This window comes from Lutra lutra, chromosome 14, assembly GCF_902655055.1.
Source record: "Lutra lutra chromosome 14, mLutLut1.2, whole genome shotgun sequence".
NCBI lineage: Eukaryota > Metazoa > Chordata > Mammalia > Carnivora > Mustelidae > Lutra > Lutra lutra.
Genome location: NC_062291.1, coordinates 17420532 through 17445527, shown reverse-complemented (window position 1 = coordinate 17445527; position 24996 = coordinate 17420532). Strand labels below are relative to the sequence as shown.

Genomic DNA, 24996 nt, shown 5'->3' with positions numbered 1-24996 from the left:
TTATTATTTTATTTTTTAAATATTTTAATTATTTATTTGACAGAGAGCACAGGCAGGGGGAGCAGCAGGCAGAGGGAGAGGGAGAAGCAGGCTTCCTGCTGGGCAGGGAGCCCACTGTGGGACTCAGTTCCAGGACCCTGGGACCATGACCTGAGCTGAAGGCAGATGCCTAACCAACTGAGCCACCCAGGTGCCCCACATCTTATTATTTTATTATCTTGTCCAGTTTGCTCAGTTAGAATGCAAGTTCTGTGATGTCAAAGATCTTGGTTTTGTTCACTGATATATTCCAAGTGTCTACAAGAGTGCCTGGTCTATGGGATGCGTTCAATAAATATCTATGGAATGAATGAAAATAAATGAATGAGTGAAAGAAAATTTCCCACTAACCACTTACCTGAGTTTTGCTATAAATTTATTAGACAGCTCCAACTCCAACTTAATCTTCTATATTTTTAAACTGTATTTATATAAAGGTTTCTTTTTTCTTAGGGTGCTTGGGTGGCTCAGTTGGTTAAGCATCCGACTCTTGGTTTCAGCTCAGGTCCTGTTCTCAGAGTTGTGAGATCAAGCTCTGCACTCAGTGGGAAGTCTGCTTGAGATGCTCTTGTCTCCCTCTGCCCCTCCCCCCTCTCAAACAGATAAATGTTTAAAATTTTTTTTTTCTTTAAGAAGTTGAGGAAGAGGAAGTAGGGAGCTAAATAGTGTTTTGTAAGTATGATCATATTGTTTTCTTATGCCCATTACAAGAAATTCAAGCAACAAAATATAAAGAGGAAAGTTTGCATTAACTATTTTTTTCTTTTTTCTTTTTTTTTGTAATTTTATTTTTTTTTTCAGTAATCCAAGATTCATTATTTATGCACCACACCCAGTGTTCCCATGTAATACGTGCCCTCCTTAATATCCACCACCAGGGTCACCCATCTCCCCTACCCCAAAACCCTCAGTTTGTTTCTCAGAGTCCACAGTCTATCATGGTTTGTCCCCCACCACTGATTTCCCCCAACTCACTTCTCTTCTCCTTCTCCCAATGTCCTCTTTGCTATTCCTTATGCTCCACGAGTAAGTGAAACCATATGATAATTGACTTTCTCTGCTTGATGTATTTCACTTAGCAAAATCTCTTCCAGTCCTATTCATGTTGCTACAAAAGTTGGGTATTCATCCTTTCTGATGGAGGCTTAATGCTCCATTGTATATATGGACCACATCTTCTTTATTCATTCATCCGTTGAAGGGCATCTTGGCTCTTTCCACAGTTTGGCGACTGTGGCCATTGCTGCTATGAACATTGGGGTACAGATGGCCCTTCTTTTCACTGCATCTATATCTTTGGGGTAAATACCCAGTAGTGCAATTGCAGGGTCATAGGGGAGCTCTATCTTTAATTTCTTAAGGAATCTCCACACTGTTTTCCAAAGTGGCTGCACCAACTTCTTCTGCCCATTTTTTGATGTGATTATCTGTTTTCTGTGTGTTAAGTTTGAGGAGTGCTTTATCGATCTTGGATATCAGCCCTTTGTCTGTAGTGTCATTTTTGAATGTCTTCTCCCATTCTGCGGGTTGCCTCTTTGCTTTGTTGACTGTTTCCTTTGCTGTGCAGAATCTTTTGATCTTGATGAGGTCCCAAAAGATCATTTTTGCTTTTGTTTCCTTCGCCTTTGGGGACATGTCTTGAAAGAAGTTGCTGTGGCCGATGTCAAAGAGGTTACTGCCTATGTTCTCCTCTAGGATTTTAATAGTTTCCTGCCTCATGTTGAGGCTTTTATCCATTTCAAGTTTATCTTTATGTATGGTGTAAGAGAATGGTTGAGTTTCATTCTTGTATACATAGCTGTCCAATTTCCCCAGCACCATTTATTGAAGAGACTATCTTTTTTCCACTGGGTATTTTTTACTGCTTTGTCGAAGATTATTTGACCATAGAGTTGTGGGTCCATATCTGGGCTTTCTACTCTGTTCCACTGGTCTATGTGTCTGTTTTTGTGGCAGTACCATACTGTCTTGGTGATCACAGCTTTGTAGTAAAGCTTGAAATCAGGCAACGTGATGCTGCCAGTTTCGTTTTTCTTTTTCAACATTCCCTTAGCAATTTGGGGTCTCTTCTGGTCCCATACAAATTTTAGGATTGTTTGTTCTAGCTCTATGAAAAATGCTGGTGGAATTTTGATAGGGATGGCATTGAAAGTATAGATTGCTCAGGCAGTATACACATTTTAACAATGTTTATTCTTCTGATCCATGAACATGGAATGGTCTTCCATCTTTTTGTGTCTTCTTTGATTTCTTTCATGAGTGTTCTGTAGTTCGAATACAGATTCTTTACCTCGTTGGTTAGGTTTATTCCCAGGTTATCTCTTTGGTTAGGTTTATTCCCAGGTTATCTTTGGTTAGGTTTATTCCCAGGTTATCTATAGTAAATGGAATCGATTCTCTAATTTTCCTTTCTATATTTTCATTGTTAGTGTATATGAAAGCAACTGATTTCTGTCCATTGATTTTGTACCTGCCACATTACTGAATTTTGCTGTATGAGTTCTAGTAGTTTGGGGGTGGAGTCTTTTGGGTTTTCCATATAAAGTATCATGTCATCTGCAAAGAGAGAGAGTTTGACCTCTTCTTTGCCAATTTGAATACCTTTTATTTCTTTTTTTTTTAAAGGTTTTTTTTTTTTAAAGATTTTATTTATTTATTTGAAAGACAGAGATCACAAGTATGCAGAGAAGCAGGCAGAGAGAGAGAGGAGGAAGCAGGCTCCCTGCTGAGCGGAGAGCCAGATGCAGGGCTCGATCCCCGGACCCTGGGATCATGACCCGAGCCGAAGGCAGAGGCTTTAACCCACTGAGCCACCCATGCACCCCTGAATACCTTTTATTTCTTTTTGTTGTCTGATTGTTGTTGCTAGGACTTCTAGTACTATGTTGAACAACAGGGGCAAGAGTGGGCATCCTTGTCGTGTTCCTGATCTCAGAAGAAAGGCTATCAACTTTTCCTTGTTGAGAATGATATTCGCTGTGGGTTTTTCATAGATAGATTTTATTAATTTGAGGAATGTTCCCTTTATTCCTGTACTTTGAAGTGTTTTAATCAGGAACAGATACTTATCTTGTCAAATGCTTTTTGTGCATCAATTGAGAGGATCATGTGGTTCTTCTCTCTTACTGATTTGTTCTATCACATTTATTGATTTGCAAATGTTGAACCATGCTTGCATCCCAGGAATAAATCCCACCTGGTCATAGTGGATAATCTTTTTAATGTACTGTTGGATCCTATTAGCCAGGATCTTGTTGAGAATCCTGACATCTATATTTATCAATGACATTGGTCTGAAATTCTCCTTCTTGATGGGATCTTTGGCTGGTTTGGGGAGCAGGGTAATGCTGGCTCCATAGAAAGAGTCTGGGAGTTTTCCTTCTGTTTCTGTTTCTTCTTTTTTTTTTTTTTTTTGAAACGGTTTTGGAAAATAGGTATTATTTCTTCTTTGAATGTTTGGTAGAATTCTCTAGGGAATCTGTCAGGTCCTGGGCTCTTGTTTGGGGGGAGGTTTATGATCACTGCTTCAATCTCATTACTAGATATTGGTCTATTCCGGTTGTCAGTTTCCCTCTGATTCAGTTTAGAACTTTATAGGTTTCCAGGAATACATCCATTTCTTCTAGGTTGCTTAACTTATTGACATATAACTGTTGATAATAATTTCTGATGATTGTTTTTATTTCCTTGGTGTTAGTCGTGATGTCTCTCCTTTCATTCATCATTTTATTAATTTGGGTCCTCTCTCTTTTCTTTTGGATTAGTTTAGCCAGTGGTTTATTGATCTTACTGATTCTTTCAAAGAACCGGCTTCCAGTTTCATTGATGTGTTCTACTGTATCTCTAGTTTCTTTCTCATTAATCTCTGCTCTAGTATTATTTCCCTTTTTGTGTGTGGAATTGGCTTAATTTATTGTTGATTTTCCAGTTCTTTAAGGTGTAAAGAGAGCTGGTGTATTTTGGATTTTTCAGTTTTTTGAAGGAGGCCTGGATGGCTATATATTTCCCCCTTAGGACTGCCCTTGCTGTATCTCATGGGTTTTAACCAATGTGTCTTGATTCTCATTAGTTTCCATGAATTGTTTAAGTTCTTATTTGGTTTTCTAGTTGATCCAAAAATTCTTAAACAGGGTGATCTTTAGCTTCCAAGTGTCTGAATTCCTTCCAAACTTTTTCTTGTCAAGTTCCAGTTTCAAAACATTGTGGTCTAAGAATATGCAAAGAATAATCTTAATCTTTTAGTATCGGTTGAGCCCTGATTTGTGACCAAGTATGTGGTCTATTCTGGAGAAAGTTCCATGTGTGCTCCAGAAGAATGAGTATTCTGTTGTTTTAGTGTAGAATGTTCTGTATATATCTTTGAGGTCCATCTGGTCCAATGTGTCATCAGAGCTCTTGTTTCTTTATTGATTCTCGGCTTGGATGATCTGTCTGTTACTGAGAGTAGTGTGTTAAGATCCACTACAATTAATGTATTTATATGAATATGATTCTTTATTTTGATTAACAGTTGGCTAATGTAGTTGGCTGCTCCCATATTGGGGATGTAAATATTTACCATTGTTAGATCTTCTTGGTGTATAGACCCTTTAAGAATGATGTAGTGTCCTTCTTTATCTCTGACTACAGTCTTTAGTTTAAAATCTAATTTATCTGATAGGAGAATAACTACCTCAGCTTTATTTTGAGGCCCATTGGCATGAAAGATGCTTTTCCATCCTTTCATTTCAGTCTGGATGTATCTTTAGGTTCTAAATGGGTCTCTTGTATACAGCATACAGACAGATCCTGTCATTTTATGCAGTCTGCAACCCTGAACCATTTTATGGGAACATTTAGGCCATTCATATTGAAAGTGGTTATTGAATATGCATTTTTATTGACATCATGTTGCCTGTGAAGTCTTTGTTTCTATAGATTGTCTCTGTAAATTTCTGTTCTATGTCACTTTTGGGTTCTTTCTTCTTTTATAGAACTCCCCTTAATATTTCTTGTAGTGCCAGCTTGGTGGCCACATACTCTTTTAAATCTTGCTGGTCTTGGAAGCTCTTATATCTCCATCCATTCTGAATGTCAACCTTTCTGGATGAAGTATTCTTGGCTGCATGTTCTTCTCATTTAGTGCCCTGAATATGTCTTGCTAGTCCTTTCTGGCTTGCCAGGTTTCTGTGGACAGGTCAGATGTTATTCTGATGGACCTTCCTCTGTACATAAGGAATCTCTTCCCCCTAGTTGCCCTCAGAAGCTCTTGTCTAAAATTATGATTCGTGAGTTTCACAATCAAGTGCCTTGAGGTCGTTCTAGATCCATTGATCCTGGTGGGTGATATTTCTGCCTCTAGGACAGGAACCCTTGTTCTGTTCCCCAGATTGGGAAAATTTTCATCCAGAATGTGTTCAACTGTATCTTCTAGTCTTCGCTCTTTCTCTGCCCCCTCAGGGATCCCAATAATTCTGACACTGGGGCATTTCATAACATCATTTATTTCCCTAATTCTGTTTTCTTGGTTTCTAAGCTGTTTATTCCAGGCCTCCTCCTGATCCTTTTGCTCTATCAGTTTATCCTCTAGACCACTAATTCTATCTTCTGCCTCAGTTACCCTAGCTGTTAAGAGTATTTAGATTAGAGTGGATCTCATTGATAGCATTTTTAACTTCTTCCAGGTCACTTCTCACTTCTGCCCTTAGAGATTCTATGTTGCCACTAATGGTTTTCTGCAACCTGGCCATTGCCTGGATAATTGTTATCCTGAATTCCCTTTCCTACATACTTATGTCCATATCCAATAGCTCTGATGGAGAGGGCACAGTCTCTGAATTTTCCCTCTGTTGGTGTTCCTCCACCTCCTCCTTGGTGAGAGGTGGTTGAGGGGATGTATAGGTGAATATACCAACCACAATCCAGGCAAGATGTACCCTGGAAGGCTTTGGAGCAATTGGAAGTCACCAAAAAGCAAGAAAAAGTAAAAAAAAAAAAAAAAAAAAAAGAGAGAGAGAAAGAGAGAGGGAAAAAGAAAACCCACCCAGCAGGAGCACCAAAAGTAAGATTTATAACATATATAAACAAAAACGGACAAACAAAAAGACCTACAAAAGTAAATGACCAAAAAAAAGCTAAAATAAGTATAAGATTTATATAATACCAGAACAAAAACAAATACACAGAAACATTGACAGAAGAATAAGATGGGAGGGTGGTTATAAATCATCCTTTTGGGTGAGGAAGTTTATTTTGGTTCTTCCTGATGTATCTTTATATCTTTGTTAAAGGACTCAACTTTCCAGAGATACATAGAGATTAAAACTGGTTTATATATAGGGGTAGTATTGATTAGGGAAAGAGGATTACCTTGAAGCTTATATCTATATGTATATTTAAAAAAGAAAACAAAAAGAACACAGGTATATATATGAAAAAAGTTCAAGTTAAAAGGTTATTATGGAATATGTTGTATTAAATCTCTAGCTGTAATGGTAAGAAGTTTAAAGAAATTAAAAGAACAAGAATCGTGAGAATAAATTTTTTTAAAAAGTTGTATCTATGAAATATACAGGTTTTAGAGCAATACCGGGAGCTCAATATATTGTTTTCCCCTGATGTTGGGGTTTTACAGTTTTATGGGGACCCTGTGGTAGTTGTCCTGTCTTTCTTTTGGCTGCCTTTCTGGGGGAGGGGCCTGCCATATTGTTTTTCAGTCAGTCTTGCTTGGGTTGAGTCGTCCTGCCCCCTATCAAGGGGCTCGGCTCTATGGAAACAGGTTTTTCAGACTTTTGTTCCCTGGAGGTTTTCATTCTTCCGTGGCTTTTTGTGGCTTTTCTGAGGTTTAGTGGAAAGCAAACTGCACCTAGACCTCTGTCTCAGAGAGAAGCCTCAGTCTGCTCTCCTCTGGGTGGTCCAGAACACACAAACTCCACCTCTGCAAACTCCTCTGAGCTGTGCAACCTCCCACAGGCAGAGCATGTCCCCAGCCACTGCCTCAGGGGTCGCCCAAAGCACCTCCTTGTCTCTGCACCCCTGTGCCACTAAAACTGCAAGTAATATTGGTTCAGGGAACCCACTTCCTATGGCTGCCTTTGCCGGGACTGCAATCTGGGGTCCAGGCAGGGTGCACTCAGACCCCACAGTTGCGCAGGTCGCAGAAGGCTGCTGCTGAGGGATCCTGAATGGAGATTGCTGGGTTCTCCCAGACTCGGGCTGGGAGTGTCCAGACCCCCTGCCGGTGGCAGATGGCTATGGTCTTAAAGAGCATTGGCTGGCATCCATACAAGACTTCCTTGCGCGATGGTGGGAGTGTGCCTAGCCCAGCACTGGTGCAAGCAGTGCAAAGCCCGGAGATCAGGAACCACAGAGGCTCCACCACACACTCTCTGGCATGGGTGGCCGCTGGGCAGTGGCCATTCTGGGTCCCTGGGCTTAGGCCCGTCCCCCCCAATTCTACCAGTTGCCCCTTAAGATTGTTTGCTCTTTTTGACTCCAAGTTAATGGTGGTCCCCAATCACAGGGCACTTTCGTATTGGCGTATTACTTCCCAGTGGGTTGCTTCTAGTGGCTCCCTCCCCCTTCTGTTTATCCTTGGATATCAGTCCTCTTGTTCCCACTTCGCTTTACCTCTCTTCTGGAGTCTTCTGCCCCTGTAGAAGTGTATAATCCTACACTGCCTCCAGAAGTGTATAATCCTACATCTCAGGCTGATTTCATGGGTGTTCAGAGTTTTCTGGTAGATATTTAGCTCATTTTAGGGGACCGGTTGAAACAGGGTCTCCGACTTCTCCACCATCTTGCCCCTCCTCCCTCCTTCCATGAACTTCTTATGGCAAACTAAAGCAGTGTCATTGCAGAGCTCTCCCTTGATACAGGGAGAAATGCATGATACAGATATTACAGATAAGCAATGTTGAGGGTCTCTCTGTCTCTGTATACATGTGTGTCGATATACTAGTAGTGTACAAATAATTTAGGCTGACAGGCTGGAGAGACATGCTGTTCTTAATTTACATGTAAATTCTCATGACATTTGATTCCAAACTGTATGTATGAATTGGCTTGGCATATTAACAATTTAAAGCAAAAGGTAAAGATAGAGGCAGTTTAAACACTGGTACGAATTTATAGGAGTCAGTTCAAAGTAAGTGACTAGAAAGTTAGGAACTCGGGAAACCTCTGATAAGTAACAATGTACCCATGTACATTTGAAGATCAAGGGCTGAAGAGCCATTCTTGAATAGCACATATATGTACATGTATGTAATATATTCATGTATGTAGGTAATAAGGTAGACGTGCTTAGGTATCCAGATATAGATCACAAGTGGAAAGACAGATTTTTATAAAATGTGCTCTCATTTAAAAAGGTTTAAATTTAGTTTAACATTTATTTATCAGAAAAGGTGGGGAACGATTTCAAGTTTGGACACCTCTTTCTGTATCAGAAGAGATATTTAATTCCAGAAGATCTGCAAAGTTTTAAGAGAAAAGAATTCAGGGAGAAGACATAGTTACAGGCCTTAAATGACATAATTCATTTTTGGACTTCATTGGTGTGTGATTCCCTGATGTGATCAAAGAGTTAGTACAGTTGCATTTCATTCTACATTTAAAGTTTTAGTCACCCATGATTCTGCAATATTGCCCCCAAATACAGGAAAAGACACAATCTCAGTAGACAAGTTTCCTCATTGTAGAAAAACATTGTTTATGCATATATAAGTGATTTCCTTGGGACATACTTAATCAATGTGTAAATGGAAATGCAGCAGTTATAAATTATTCAAGTGCAGTATTGGGACAGATAGCCACCTTCTGCAATATATTTAACAACGTACTCATTCGATTTTTTATATGTGAGCTAATATTACTAGTGAGAAATAGGCTTTCTTAATAATGCCACAAATTCATTAAATGTCTTGAATGAATTCGAGGCAGGGGAGAAGTTTATTAATGCAGACTTTTTAGCCAAATTAATAATAAGCATAATCACATTTTATGGAACAGCAACTATGTGCTCAGAACTGTGCAGAGATTTGGCTATAAGCATTCGTGCCTGTAATGTACACAATTGTCCCACGTGGCTAATGATTGCCTCATTTTGTGGTTGAGGAGTCTGAGCCTTTGATGGCTTCTTACTGATCTAAGATTTTGCACTTTGTAAGTAAAGGAGCTGAAAACGAAAGCCAGATATCTGAGGTCTTTACCACAATGTTCTTCCCATTCATACCTGTACCAACTGTCCAGAGTACAATGTAGTTTGACTCCAAGGCCAGCCTTCCTTCCTTTCTTCCTTTTTTTTCTCTTTCCTCCTCCCTTCCTTCCTTTTCTTTCCCTTTCCCTTTCTCTCCTTTTTTTTTTTTTTTTTTGGTTAGGGAGCATAATTGTCTCAAGAAAGGAATCCACAGGCTGAACACTGTTCCACAGTGTGTGTCTCCTTGAGCAGCCATTCTCTTCAGGTTCTGAGGAGAATACATTCTTCTCATCCTTATTCCTCAGCAAGGATCTCTTCAAAAGAGATACTGTTGGACAGACAGACCAGTGGGTGTGAGCTGGTAAGAAAAAGACGAGGATGAATAGTACGAGGGCCAATAATAAGAGGGACATTGACTGCACTGCGCCAGACACATTTAAAAGCAAACAGACAAACACAGAAAGATGAAAACCAACAGACAAAGTGGACTTTGCAACCACATGGACTCCAAATGGTGGTTGAATCTATAGAAAAATTTAAAAATATTTGCTATGTCTAGTTATTAAAATCAATTCATTTATATTTGACTGTCTATAAATATTTAATAATATACATTCTGATATTAACCCATGGGGATTAACAATGTCAAGTTTTTAATAAGGAAAAGACATTAAGGAAATTGTCATTTGTGGCAATAGAGACCACAGACATATGGCAATAATGTGTGCTTTTGATTAAAATCAAATTATGCATTTGGAAAAAATTGTATTTTCCAGAAGTTACCTGTAGGTTAACATTATTTGTCTTTTCTATTGATGATTGTTGATTCTAGACCAAATGATAGATCTTTTTGTTGTTTGTATTCACCTAAATAGCTTCTGAGATTTGCATGCAGTATTTTTCTTAAGTTGGTAAAGCTGCCATTCCAAAACATCTCTACCTACTTTCATTGCTGTAACGCTCTGAGTCTTTATGCCCTGAGGGAAACAGGTAGCCTAGTCCTGGACTTTGGTACACAGCTATGCACCACGTATCACAGAATCTGGTGGCACATACAGTTTATAACACCAACCATGTGAACACAAGGGTTCTAAGACCCTTGACTCCTGTAAACCATGCACAGGTTTATGTGTACAACATAGTTGGCAATTCCGATGACACCCGTAGAGCTCAAAGGGTATCATAAATTCCAAAAGTCTAGACTTAAACAGGACTTGGCTGATGACCTTGTTCTACCTTATTCAGTTTCTAGCATCATTGGGAGTTAAATGCTGAAAAAATACAGAGAATTTTTTTTCAAGCGTTCTTATTCAGTAAACATTAGCAAAAACCAGGCTGTCATCATTTTTCATTTACTAAATGTCATTTCAAGTTGAGAATGATTTTTTTCCCCCAGAAAGCCTGTCAGAATGTCATGTTTGTACTTTGATTTATAGGATTTTGGATCGCTATGTTCAGGAGCAAATTCCCGGTGCCAAGGTTGTGGTGGAGTCCATTGGTGCTCGAAGGCATGGGGATGCCTTTTCTCTGGAAGATTACACCAAATGTGACCTGACTGTCTACGCCATCGACCCCCAGACCAACCGAGCCATCGACAGAAATGAACTTTTTAAGTAAGTCCTTTTTGATTATCTGTAACAGCTCCCTGGTGACAGTATTGCCCTACAGAGGATCCTGGTTTAAGGCTCTAAGTACTGAAAGGTTAAAACCCACCAAATTGTGGTTGAAAGTGTAGTGTAAGCAAAAAAAATCAGAGACCATACCTAGAGTACTCATGCCTAGATGTCTCCAGGCCCAGGTGCGAGGGAGGGACTTTGGAGGTCAGAAGGTCCATTGGGAGCAAGGGGCAGTGTACAGAGATGACCTCCATGCCTGCTCCCATACCATGCTGTTGGAAGGCGGAGAGCACGGATTCCTTCTTCAGCTATCAGTTTGCCCGCGATGATGTCAGCAGGCATGAATTTTAAGAATACATCTAGGTTTCCTCTAGGTTGAATCAACAAAAAATTACTATCTTTTTTACCCTTGACTTGGGAGTGTGGGGCAAAAGGTGATAACCCCTTCCACTTCAGTCCATACTTTCTATTTATTCCATCCTGGTAAATTTGAATATTTGAGTTATGAATCCTAAAAATAAAGAATTCTCGGGGCGCCTGGGTGGCTCAGTGGGTTAAGCCGCTGCCTTCGGCTCAGGTCATGATCTCAGGGTCCTGGGGTCGAGTCCCGCATCGGGCTCTCTGCTCAGCAAGAAGCCTGCTTCCCTCTCTCTCTCTCTCTGCCTGCCTCTCCGTCTACTTGTGATCTCTCTCTGTCAAAAAGAAAAAAAAAAAAAAAAAAAATCTTTAAAAAAAAAAAAAAAAGAATTCTCAGCAAAACATTGCTATGCAATTCTCCCCTGGAAATCATTTTAGAACAGCTTACAGCTTTGTCATTCTAACTTTCAGCTTTGCTCCAGTGACACCTAGTGTCCACCAACCTCTAGGAATGCAATTCTCATTTAAATTGAAATGCATTATTTCTCAAACAATATTGGTGATATATAGTCTCACATATGTCTGCTAAATATTTATTGGTATTTGTGTATATGTATGTACACAAATCCATAATTTCAGGTTTTAGTTTTTCTTTATATATACTGAAGAGCACGAAATAAATAGATGCACATACTAGTTTACATATATATCCATATGTGGCTGCATTTATGTATTTAGCAAATATCTACCTACCCATTTATTTATTTATTTTTATTATTTTAAAGATTTTATTTATTTATTTGACAGAGATCACAAGTAGACGAAGAGGCAGGCAGAGAGAGAGAGAGAGAGAGGGAAGCAGGCTCCCTGCTGAGCAGAGAGCCTGATGCAGGACTTGATCCCAGGACCCTGAGATCATGACCCAAGCCGAAGGCAGCCGCTTAACCCACTGAGCCACCCAGGTGCCCCAAACCTACCCATTTATTTTTTAAAACCGTACATTCTTAATGGAATCTGTTCTGAATTTAAATCTGTTTTTGAACAAAATTTCACTGCTGCTATTTTAGCAACAATGGAACTGTGATTTAATAGCAACTTAATTATAAAAGAGCCATAGTTATTAAGCATGTTATTCACCAACTTAAATTTAATAGCTCTTTGGGCCACAGGCAAGATAGTATGTTAATCACAGGGAAGTAGAGAGACTGAGCAGTGGGTTCCTCTCAGGTTCTAGAACCAACATCCAGCTGCAGTAGCATTTTAGATCTACCAAGCCAATTCTGCATATTGTATTCATGTTAAAATTCATTTGTAAATAGACTTTAAAATTACATATAGTCTATGAATTGTTCTTATTAACATTTAAACCCATCTGCATTCTTTGTTTTTACATACATTGGTTTTATTTTTAAATATGATAGGTGAGGCACCTGGGTGGCTCAGTGGGTTAAGCCTCTGCCTTCGGCTCAGGTCATGGTCTCAGGGTCCAGGGATCGAGCCCTGAAATGGGTTCTCTGCTTAGCAGGAAGTTTGCTTCTCCCTTACCTTATCCTCCCCCTGCTTGTTCTATCTTTCTCTCTAGCAAATAAAATAAAATCCTTTGATAAAAAAACTTTAAAAAATCAAGAGTAAAGTAATGATGAGCATCATCTGAATTGCTCATATAAACATTTAGAGGTCAATAGTTTGCAAACTGAAGCCAGTTGGGTTTCAGCTGACACTAGAAAGTATAAAATAAACATCCTTCGTTCTAAACAAGTTTTGCCAAAGCTAGGTTGTATTCTAAAGAATAAACATAGAAATTCAATTGAATAACTAAGGGCCAGGAAAGAAGGTAGAAATTGAGAATAACTATAAATCAAGATTTTCTATACTGAAGAGGGGATGGAATGGCCATTAAGTATTCAAGTTTTCCCTTAGCAGCTTGAGCTAAGTCTAATATATTATTAGTTAATTATTAATTAATATAATAACCTAAATCCTGGAATTGTTCCTTGAAACATTTTATAATGAGATTATATAGATATATTTCATAATCCAGTGCTCAGAATGCATTGATATTGTTGTAGTTAGAAGAGCTGTTGAAAATTTAGTTTTGGACACTGAATAAATATACAAGAATATTAAGACTATCACCTAACACCCAGACCAGTGGAAATAGGATTATTCTTTCAACTTCCCCTGGTCCTAAAATCTAAGCTTTTGAGGATGTTGGAATTCTTAGGCCAAAGAATTAGAAACAAACAAAAGGTATTTCCTCAGAGGAGTTTACTTTGATTTTTAAAATTGATTTCCTATCAAAACTTTTCTTTAGGGGCGCCTGGGTGGCTCAGTGGGTTAAGCTGCTGCCTTCGGCTCAGGTCATGATCCCAGGTCCTGGGTTCGAGCCCCACATCGGGCTTTCTGCTCAGCAGGGAGCCTGCTTCCTCCTCTCTCTCTGCCTGCCTCTCTGCTTACTTGTGATTTCTCTCTGTCAAATAAATAAATAAAATCTTTAAAAAAAAAAAACTTTTCTTTAAAGCTTATAAAAGGATAGAGAAGATTGGAATCAGTATAATTATATGTTAACTACTTTGTCTTACAAGGCTGTGAGTATTTTGATTTTTCTTATTTTGGGTCATCTGAATTTCTTAGATTTTTTTGCAGCAAATATACATTCCTTTTATCCTGCTTCTGTTCTTGCTGTGTTTTTTTTGACTTTCTTGAATCTGTGTTTTTTGTTTGTTTTTGGTTTTTTAGATTGTCTCAATCTCTAGGATATCCTTAGACATTATCTTTTCAAGTGTTTCTTATAACCTAGATTCTCTTTCTTCTCATCCTGGGACTCCAATTAAAATTCATTTTTCTCCACACTTTTGGATGCTCTCTGTTCTCGTCTTCCTCCTCTTCTCCTTGCCCTCTCTTCTCTTGGTGCTTTCCTTTAGATAATTGCTGTTGCCTTGTTTTCAAGTTCACAGATACATCTGTTAGCCTGTCGATGTGCTCATTAAAGGAATTCTTCATCTTTACACCTTAAAAAAACAAAAAAACAAAACAAGCCTTCCATTTCCATTTGGTTTATTCTTACAGTTTCTACCACTTTATTGAACTTCCCATCACTTCAAGCATGTTTTTTACTTTCTGCTGGATTCTGTAAAGTACTAAGCAGAGCTGTATCAAAGTCCTTCTGAAGTCCCAGCATCTGGGCAGTGTCTGGTCTGGCTTCCCTGCTGGGTCTCTCTGAGACCCTGGGAGCTCTTCATTCTCTTAGCCGGCCCCCATCAGGGCCGAATGCACTCGCTTGCTCACTGCTTGGCTCTCCTCCCGCAGCGGAGATGCAGCAACGTGGGTGGGTGGCTCTCTGTTCTCCTTGTCTAGCCTGCATGCCTGGGACATGGGCTGAGGCTCTCTCACTTTGCTCCCCTTCCTTCCCATGGCACTTGTTCACTACACCATACTTGTGGCATGTCTTGGTGTCAGAGTTCCCTGCCCCTCCCAACCAGTAATAGACCTCTGCTCCGTGCAGGGTGTCCACTCCAAGAGAACTCCTGTTCCTCTTCCACATGGAGTGGGTTTTTGCTTATACTTGTTCCTCAGAAGCAGTGGACTTATCCTGACCCATAGGGACTGGGATACTTCCTTCCCCTCTTTCTGTGGCTTAAGGCTCTTGCTTTATATGAGAGGTGGGCCTGTGGAATTGCTGGATGCCCCAGCCTCAGCTGCTTGTTCCCTATAACCCTGCACTAGAAGGGGATTTCTCTCCTGTCTCCAGCCCTGTCCCTAGGTCATCTTATGAGGGCCCTTGGAAAACAGTTTGCAAGTGAGTACAACGCCAACCCCCCCTTTATGTTCACGGATCTCTTATGCTAACTTTGCATGTTGGTACATACTTAGCTTCTAAAAATTAATGAAAATTAAATTAATTAAAATTTTAGCTCTTTTGCAGGCACCTGGGTGGCTCAGTCGGTTGAGCATCTGCCTTTGGCTTAGGTCATGATCTTGGGGTCCTGGGATCGAGCCCCACATCGGGCTCCCTGCTGAGCAGGGAGTTTGCTCCTCCCTCTGCTTGTGCTCTCTCTCTCTCTCAAAATGAATACATACATTCTTTAAAATATTTTAGCTCATTTCTTTTATTTGCTTTTTTGGCAGCCACTTTTCCTTGTTCTGTGAAAGGTGAAACAATGCATGGTCTCATCTCCCTGTAGAGGAAACTGTCACTCTTCAGAATTTGGCATTTTGCTTGCAAAAAAGTTAGGATTTTTGTATTATTTGACTTTTTTGTCATTAGGGTGGGAGCCACAGGATCTTAGGCTTTCTGCACCCTGAGCACCCTGAGCAGAAACAGATCATAGTACTTTAAAATAGAACTTAACTAAGTATTTGTTTAAAAAAGCAAATATAGTTTTAGCTTACGTGCCTTTTTATACATCCAGCCTGTTTAACATTTTCTGTCTGGATGGTAAACGGGAAATACAGGAGAAGCCTGTATACTGTACAGACTGCATTTATAATATAGTGGAAAATAACATGTTTATACTTTAAATCATAATCTGACTTCTAAGCTCTCATAAAGCTTATTTCCCATTCCTAAGACTAGGAGGAAAAAAAAAACAACCTAAAAATAAAGAGTGAATTTTATTTATTTATTTTTTTTTTTAAGCTTTTATTTATTTGACAGACAAAGATCACAAGTAGGCGGAGAGGCAGGCAGAGAGAGGAGGAAGCAGGCTCTCCGCTGAGCAGAGAGCCCAATGTGCGGCTTGATCCCAGGACCCTGGGATCATAACCCGAGCCGAAAGCAGAGGCTTTAACCCACTGAGCCATCCAGGCGCCCCAAGAGTGAAATTTAAATAATGGAAAAGTCATTATTAGAATCTAGTTTACTATACATAGAGTATGAAATATAGTAAGAAATATAAATTAGTCCTTAATTTGGAACTGTATAAAGGAAATACTGGTCTACCCATGACTTGCTTTATTACACAAAACAATGTTATTGAAGTGGCATGGATATTGGCAGATGTGTTAACCCTCGCTCCCTCTGTATGCCTGTTTCAGAGACCCAGAAGCAGGGTGTCTACCCAGCAAAGAGGCAGTTACCCCTCTACCATGTAGATGGGGGTCTCTGTGGAGTAGAGTGCTCACTCCTGCTCACTGTCCCCTTTATCTCTGCATGCATAGGTACACTGCAGTAAGATAACCATCAAGGCAGAATGCAGCTTGGACGGATGCTTCCATACCACACTTTGAGCAGTTGTATCCCACACAAGTAAACAGGCAGGGATGCACATTTGCCTGTGCTCCATCAGCAGAGTGAATAGAAAAACAGGTAGCTGTCTGAGGAATGTTATCTCATCTCAGTGGTGCTGGAGAGCGAGGTTTTTGCCTTACAGAGTCCAATCTCACAGACAATGGAGAGCGAGTAAAGCGATACAAGTTTATTGAGTGAGGATACAGAAAAAGTTCTCAAGAGTGAGAGATATCATTAGTTTTTGATGCAGTGTTCCAAGAGTCATTTTCTATGTATAACACCCAGTGCTCCATGCAATACGTGCCCTCCTTTATACCCACCATCAGGCTCACCCCTCCCCTCCAAAACCCTCGTTTTGTTTTTCAGAGTCCACTGTCTCTCATGATCCTCCCATCTTCATTCTTCCCTTCCTTTTCCTAATGTCCTCCATGCTATTCTTTGTTTCACAAGTGAAACCACATGATAAGTGACTCTCTGCTTGACTTATTTCACTCAGCATAATTTCCTCCAGTCCTGTCCATGCTGATACAAAAGTTGGATATTCATCCTTTCTGATGGAGGCATAATACTACATTGTATATATGGACCATATCTTCTTTATCCATTTGTCCGTTGAAGGGTATCTTGGCTCTTTCCACACTTTAGTGACTGTGGCCATTGCTGCTATGAACAATGGGGTACAGATGGCCCTTCTTTTCACTACATCTGTATCTTTGGGGTAAATACCCAGCAGTGCAATTGCAGGGTCATAGGGTAGCTCTATTTTTAATTTCTTAGGAATCTCCACACTGTTCTCCAAAGTGGCTGCACCAACTTGCATTCCCACCAACAGTGTAAAATGGTTCTAGGGATGGTCTTTTATAGAAAGTTAACCAGGGAATTTAAATCCTTTTAACACCTCTATTGATATCACCATAGAGCAGGGACTAGTGGTAACACCTTCAATGGCTTACTTCCTTTTTAGGGTCAGTAATTTTCTTGGTCACAAGTAGCTGTTACACCAAGACCACCTCTGACACCTAGGACAGGATGGTCTGCTTTGTTCCCTTATCTGGTTTCCTTTAATCTCCTGCATTTTTGAATTATGTGAGCCTGATCCTATGGCCCCATCCCTTCCCTCCTTACCTAGTCTCACCTGTCCCTTACTTATCAGGAAAAGAGCAGATCTGACAGATCTCCTTCCTGAGATAAGTAAGCATGGGACAAAATGCAAACAGTAATAAATACTGGAAAACAAAGTGAAAGAAATAACATTGCAGTGACTCAGAGGTGGAATTTATCTCTGGAAATATTCTCCAGAAACCACTGGAAAACAGTTTAAGGTTTTTAACAGAAAATAAAACTGTATGGGACAATGAAATGGTATATGTGTTTGAGGAGCCCTGAATCCTTACTTCCCTGTTTCTGGTGAAAGAACCCCATCAGTGCTCTCTACCACGGTGCTGGTGGTGGGCGTCTACACTGCCTCCCCCTCAGGACTTGAGCCTCTGCTCACTGCCTGGGTGTGGGTCAGTTAGACACACAAAAGGACTCAGAATCCCTCTCCAAGGACCAACATGGAAGCTAGCTTTGCCCCCAAACCAGGAAAAGTATAAAACAAAAGCCTGAAGGTTTGGCTCACTTTTTCTACCTCATTATGGAAAATCTCCAAACTTTTCCCCAAATGAGAAAACATCTAAAAAAGAAATTAGCAACATAAAGTACATACATAAGGAAAAAAAAAAAAAAAGATACGAATTATAAAGGAGATCAAAAGATATTTAGAGGACAATGAAGATACAACCTGACAACTGTAGGGGATCTCTGAGGTAAAACACTGCAGTCATAATCACAGAAACATAAACCAAAAGTATAATGAAGAGACTCCATTACTTTCCCAGAAAAAATCAATGAAAATGTCATCATGTGTCATTGAAAAGTATCTGAATATGTTTTCATACCACTGAAACACAAATAAAAGTGACTTGATTATAAAGAAACAAAAAATTAGATAAGCCTTAGACATCTCATATGTACAGTAAAATGCCAAAAGGCAATAGGAATCAGATCCACAATTTTTTTGAAGGAAAAATGTTAGGACTCAGGAATTTGTACCTAGGCAAACTGTTTTGCATGTAGAAAGCAAAAAGGATATTTAATTTTAGACTAGGTATAGGTTCAAAAGCAATCAACAATTCCAGGAAACAATGAGGACATTTACCTAAATTGAGAAACAAACCAAAGTAAATAATCAAAATAATGGAGCTCTTGTACTGTAAAAAGACTAAAGAATCTTCCCATCTTCAGGTGATGGGATGGCAAATTCAAGAATCCTGTAGAAGGGGGTCCATTGTGTGGATTCCACATGATAGGAGTGAATTCTTCCCCCAAATTAATGATCTTCCTCTACTGATTCTTCCCAGTTTCTAATACTGATTTTGCAAAAAGAACTCTTAATCTGTACTTTATTAACATCTAATGTATTATTTGCCCCGGGGTACAGGTCTGTGAATCATCAGTCTTACACAATTCACAGCACTCACCATAGCACATACCCTCCCCAATGTCCATAACCCAACCACCCTATCCCCCCACCCCCCCAGCAACCCTCAGTTTGTTTTGTGAGATTAAGAGTCTCTTATGGTTTGTCTCCATCCTGCTCTCATCTTGATTCATTTTTTCCTTCCCTACCCCCCAAAGCCCCCACCCTGCCTCTCAAATTCCTCATATCAAGAAATCATATGATAATTGTCTTTCTCTGATTGACTTACTTTGCTCAGCATAATACCCTCTAGTTCCATCCACGTCATTGCAAATGGCAAGATTCCATTTCTTTTGATAGTATACCATTGTATATATACACCACTTTTTTATCCATTCATCTGTTGATGGACATCTAGGTTCTTTCCATAGTTTGGCTATTGTGGACATTGATGTTATAAACATTTGGTTTCACATGCCCCTTCGGATCGCTACATTTGTATCTTTAGGGTAAATACCCAATAGTGTGATTGCTGGATCATAGGGTAGCTCTATTTTCAACTTTTTAAGGAAACTCCAGGCTGTTTTCCAGAGTGGCTGCACCAGAGTGGTTGCATTCCCACCAACAGTGTAGGAGGGTTCCCCTTTCTCTGCATCCCCGCCAACATCTGTCATTTCCTGAATTGTTAATTTTAGCCATTCTGACTGGTGTGAGTTGATATCTCATTGTGGTTTTGATTTGTATTTCCCAATGCCAAGTGATGAGCACTTTTTTGTGTGTCTGTTGGCCATCTGGATGTCTTCGTAGAAATGTCTGTTCATGTCTTTTGCCCATTTCTTGATTAGATTATTTAAATGTTCTTTAGGTGTTGAGTTTGAGAAGTTCTTTATAGATTTTGGATATTAGCCCTTTATCTGATATGTCATTTGCAAATATCTTCTCCCATTCTGTCAGTTGTCTTTTGGTTTTGTTGACTGTTTCCTTTGCTGTGCAAAAGCTTTTGACTTTGATGAAGTCCCAATAGTTCATTTTTTCCCTTGCTTCCCTTGCCTTTGGTGATGTTTCCAGGAAGAAGTTGCTGCAGCTGAAGTTGAAGAGGTTGCTGCCTATGTTCTCCTCAAAGATTTTGATGGATTCCTGCCTCATATTGAGGTCTTTCATCCATTTTGAGTCTATTTTTGTGTGTGGTATAAGAAAATGGTCCAATTTCATTCTTCTGCATATGGCTGTCCAATTTTCCCAACACCATTTGTTGAAAAGACTTTTTTTCCATTGGACATTCTTTCCTGCTTTGTCAAAAATTAGTTGACCACAGAGTTGAGGGTCTATTTCTGGGCTCTCTATTCTGTTCCATTGATTTATGTGTCTGTTTTTGTGCCAGTACCATGCTGTCTTGATGATTACAGCTTTGTAATAGACCTTGAAGTCTGGAATTGTGATGCCACCAACTTGGGCTTTCTGTTTCAACATTCCTCTGGCTATTCAGGGTCTTTTTTGGTTCCATATAAATTTCAGGATTATTTGTTCCATTTCTTTGAAAAAAAGTGATGGTATTTTGATAGGGATTTCATTAAATGTGTAGATTGCTTTAGGTAGCATAGACATTTTCACAATATTTGGTCTTCTAATCTGTACTTTATTTGGAACTTCTTACCTTATCTGACAAACAATTAAAACAAATTGTGGTACCATTCTATTCTAGCACTTGGAACCATGGTTAAATATTTATTATATTCTCTAACATACCTAAAAATGACCTAGGAAAAATGCTGTGAAAGGATTTTTATATCTACAAAAACATACTTGTAAGAAAAAAAAAAGTAACAAAAAATCTAACTGCCTTACATTATCACATGAAAACATGAGTAAAAACATACACCTTTAAAACTAAAATTGAGTTATCCTAAACATTGGGTTTCTTAAATAGGAAGTCTAATAAACTACCCAGTGGAATTTGTATCTGGTATCAGTCATCTCTTTACTTTTTCCATAAGGAAGCTATGTACACTGTGCAGTAAAGTCAGCATGATCAGTCAGAAAATTTAAAAATGTCAAAATGGATAAAATAGACTGTCAGATGCTCTTTGTTATCATTGGGATAGTGAAATTTGAGGCCATTTAAAAAATTTTTCCCCCATTTCTTTGTGCTTTCTCCATTTTCAACATAAGTGTGGTGGTTTGTATTATGCAGTATATTTCTAAAATAATAGTTTTTCACTTTATATATGCTGTTTAAGTACAAGAATAAAAAAATATTTGTTAAAGAAGATGGGATATGAGTATATCCAAATGTGAGCAGCCTCTGCATTGGGGTCTGTAATTTTGCTTTTTGGAAAGTTTTGTGCTTTCCAATTTTCTGTAGTCAGACCTTTGATTTTTATAGATGAATATCTAAAAATTCAAAACCAAAAATACCTAAGCCATGGTGTGGCTTTGTGGTATTAAGAACAGAAGTGTTACATCAATACTGTAGGATTTATACAGGGATCATGCAAATATTCCCAAGGAATTTTGAAAAATATTACCTGCTGATTAAAACAAAATATGTAACAAAATCTTAATAAATTAAGTAACAATTTTCCTTGATTATCCGCTCCCCCCACCCCAATGTGATGCCCATAATAAGAACTGTATTATTCAGAAGAAGACTGTGAGAATTGTTGGCTTATTTTGGCTAATTCCTGTCATCCCGACCGATTTGCTATCTGCATCATTTATAGAGTCTTCTCTCTCTAGGCAGGAAACACTTTTTAATTTGTTCTCTTCTTGCCCATAAAATGTCATTTTGGTTTGGGATTTGAGAGTGTCAGCATACAAGACAAATGGAGATTTTGGACCCTGACGGCTTGGGTTGGTGTCTCAGATTCATGGCCCTAACTGTGTAGCTTTCCGGCAATAAATTATCATTGTAACTGTTCTGTTCTACAGGGTGATTCTGAGGACCCAAGCAGACAAAATGCAGGATATAATTTTAAACTATATCCTATGTAATTTAGAATATTCATTCACACGAATAATGTAATCATGTAAGTTCAAGGATGTCGATAATTATTTTTCTCAAGTCTGTGAGCATATTAAGTAAGGGTCATTGTTATTATATCTGTGATACATGTATTCAGGTGGTAGTTGCTCTTCTTCATTGCTCTTTTTATATATATTTTTATTTATAAGACTGACTCAGCTTGTGATTCAATTAAAGAAAATAATAAAAGCTATCACAAATTTATTTAAATATTAAATACTTAATACTTAGTAAAAATAGTAATGAGATATTACAAAATTATTTTCTATATTATTTAAAAACATTTTACAAAAATACTTTCAAAGGAAATACTAAAAGATATTGGAAAATTCCATTTAAAAGAGAACTTTTGGGGGCACCTGGGTGGCTCAGTGGGTTAAAGCCTCTGCCTTCAGCTCAGGTCATGATCCCAGGGTCCTGGGATCGAGCCCCACATCGGGCTCTCTGCTCAGCAGGGAGCCTGCTTCCCACCCCATCTCTCTGCCTGTCTCTCTGCCTACTTGTGATCTCTCTCTCTGTCAAATAAATAAATAAAATCTTTTAAAAAGGGGCGCCTGGGTGGCTCAGTGGGTTAAAGCCTCTGCCTTTGGCTCAGGTCATGTTCTCAGGGTCCTGGGATAGAGCCCCACATCGGGCTCTCTGCTGAGCAGGGAGCCTGTTTCCTCCTCTCTCTCTGCCTGCCTCTCTGCCTGCTTGTGATTTCTCTCTCTGTGTGTCAAATAAATAAAATCTTTAAAAAAAAAAAAAATCTTAAAAAAAATTTTTTTTTAAATAAAAAATAAAAGAGAACTTTCTGTTAACATCATTGATTTTATGATTTATCTAACAATGCAGGTTTCTGGATGGCAAACTGCTTGATATCAACAAAGACTTCCAACCGCATTACGGGGAAGGAGGACGCATTTTGGAGATCCGGACCCCGGAGGCAGTGACCAGCATTAAAAAGCGAGGAGAAAGTCTGGGCTACACGGAGGGGGCCTTGTTGGCGCTTGCCTTCATCATCATTCTCTGTTGTATCCCTGCCATTCTTGTCGTTCTGGTCAGCTACAGACAGTGAGTATCCCTTGATTGAAACCTGCATCGTCCCAAAGCCAGCCCTGTGAACATGGCTTTGGAGTCCCAAAACAGGAATGGTGCAGCCCTCTTGGGGACTGCTGTATGGCCTTCCTTGAAGGGAAAACAAAACAAACTTCCAGCATTGCGCACAGCGAAGTCAATGTGCCCGTGCTCCTAAGATGCTCTCCTCCAGCAGGACTGTGTTTGTGCTCTTTGGGGAACCGACCTCTGGGAGTGAAGGTAGCAGGGATCCTAGGAAGAGTCATGTACAGATATCCCTGGTCCCAAGGAAGGTCTGAGATCTGACCACACCATCATGACAGCGCTGTATCCATGTCATTAAATTTGCTTCTGTGTAAGTGCCCGCAGTGTTGGCAAAACCATTTAAAAATCGTAGTATGCCACATGTCATTTTCCATGGGGCCTCTTCCTTCCTCGGGAGCCCTGCGAGAATCTGCATTGTGACATGTGACAGGATATTGTGGTGGTGCAGGCCTTACGGGCAAATACTTCCACTTAAAATCTTACTTAGGCCCTTTGAAGTAGTAAAGTAATAATAGCTAATGTAAGCATCTGTACTCGAGTTTGTCTAGTAAGCTCTTCGTTATTTGACACTGGTTGTGGGGAACCTTCGTGATAGAAGTCTAAGCACGTCAAATATATCCATATGGATAATGACTGGTGAAAACAGTTGTGGGACAGGTTAAGAAGATGCTGTAAGAGTATCTTTCATCACAAAAGCAATGTGAAGTTGCAAACACAGCATTTAGGTTGATACACTTGGGGTCTGAAATATCCTTAACAAATCAACTGGTGCACTGGCTCTAAAGCCTTCATGAACCAACTTAATATTGGACGAATGGTTTTAATTTTTTAAACCATCAAGCCAGAATTCATTTTCATGTTAATCTGTCTTACAGTTATTCTTACTTACTGTGCTGCTTCCCAAAGGAATGCAGCAGCAATAAACCAGGGAGGAGACCTCTTCTACTGGGCACATGATGCAGGGACCCAAACTGAAGCATCCCAGAGGTCTGAATTGTAATAAACCACTAAGATGCTTAGCGCTTCTCAATTATGTAGATGGATTTAATTATTATTCTTTTTGTAGTTCAGTAATCAGGTCGACACCCCATGAATTCATTTTAGTTACTGCTTTTTGTAGATGGACAGAATTAAACAAAATGATGTTTTGTGCTGCTCGTGTTTCAAAGTAGCATTCTAATATTTACAAATCTAACTTTCGTACTTTTATGTTCTGCTTCTAAGTAAGACCGGATGGATGGCTAGTCTTTTGTATTAACATTTGTTTCTGAAAGTCATCTGTATGTGGCAAAGTTAAGGGGCAAATATGGGGAAAAGTGCCAAGGATTCGTGACCCAGGAGGGGCACCTTTGAATCCCAGCCCCTGCCTCAAAGGGAGACCCCGGGGGTAATCAGAGCCTGGTGCCTGAGTCCATTCCTGTAACACACCCAGGTCGCCAAGAAGCCCATTACAAGAATCAGATCACCTTTACTCTTCCATTTCTCCCTCAGAGTTCGAACTCCTGTCTCCACGTATTCATCCAGTGCTGCTTGCTACATTTAGTTCATTTCTTTGTTTCCCTGTAATGAATGTTTTCACAGCATCTGTGACGTTGCCGGTAATGATGAAGTGCTCCCCCATTCTGACTCTTTGAATTGAAATACTTAGCTTCCCTGCTGTGTCATTAAGTCTGTGTCATTATGCATTTAACCAGTAAATTATTCATCGTGTAGAATAAATCAGATGTTAAAATATTATGAATGCAGCCCTTCTAATGTACCTTTCTCTCTCTCTCTTTTCTTACTCACTGCCTTTCGAAACAGGTTTAAAGTGTAAGTATAATTAACATCTTATGTATGATTTTATATACTATAAAAAGAAAAACCCCACGTACCCCTGATAAAGCAGTCAGTCTGCCAGGACCATGTATGTGACTTCAACTTCCCTTGTGCTTTTGTATGTACAGAATTGAGCTGCTCTTTAACTTTGGGATCCAAGGGAGGAGAAGTGAA

The 24996-nt window shown here is 39.4% G+C and overlaps 1 protein-coding gene across 3 annotated transcripts in view; it reads left to right on the top strand.

Annotated features, from left to right (window-relative positions):
* PCDH15 (protocadherin related 15) overlaps positions 1-24996 on the top strand; it is a 1821443-nt gene that overhangs the window by 1775947 nt on the left and 20500 nt on the right. For all 3 annotated transcript variants that reach the window (XM_047702331.1, XM_047702329.1, XM_047702330.1), the window contains 3 exons: positions 10654-10830; positions 22738-22956; positions 24808-24816. In XM_047702331.1, coding sequence (XP_047558287.1) covers positions 10654-10830; positions 22738-22956; positions 24808-24816 — 405 coding nt within the window. The remainder of the gene's footprint in view (positions 1-10653; positions 10831-22737; positions 22957-24807; positions 24817-24996) is intronic.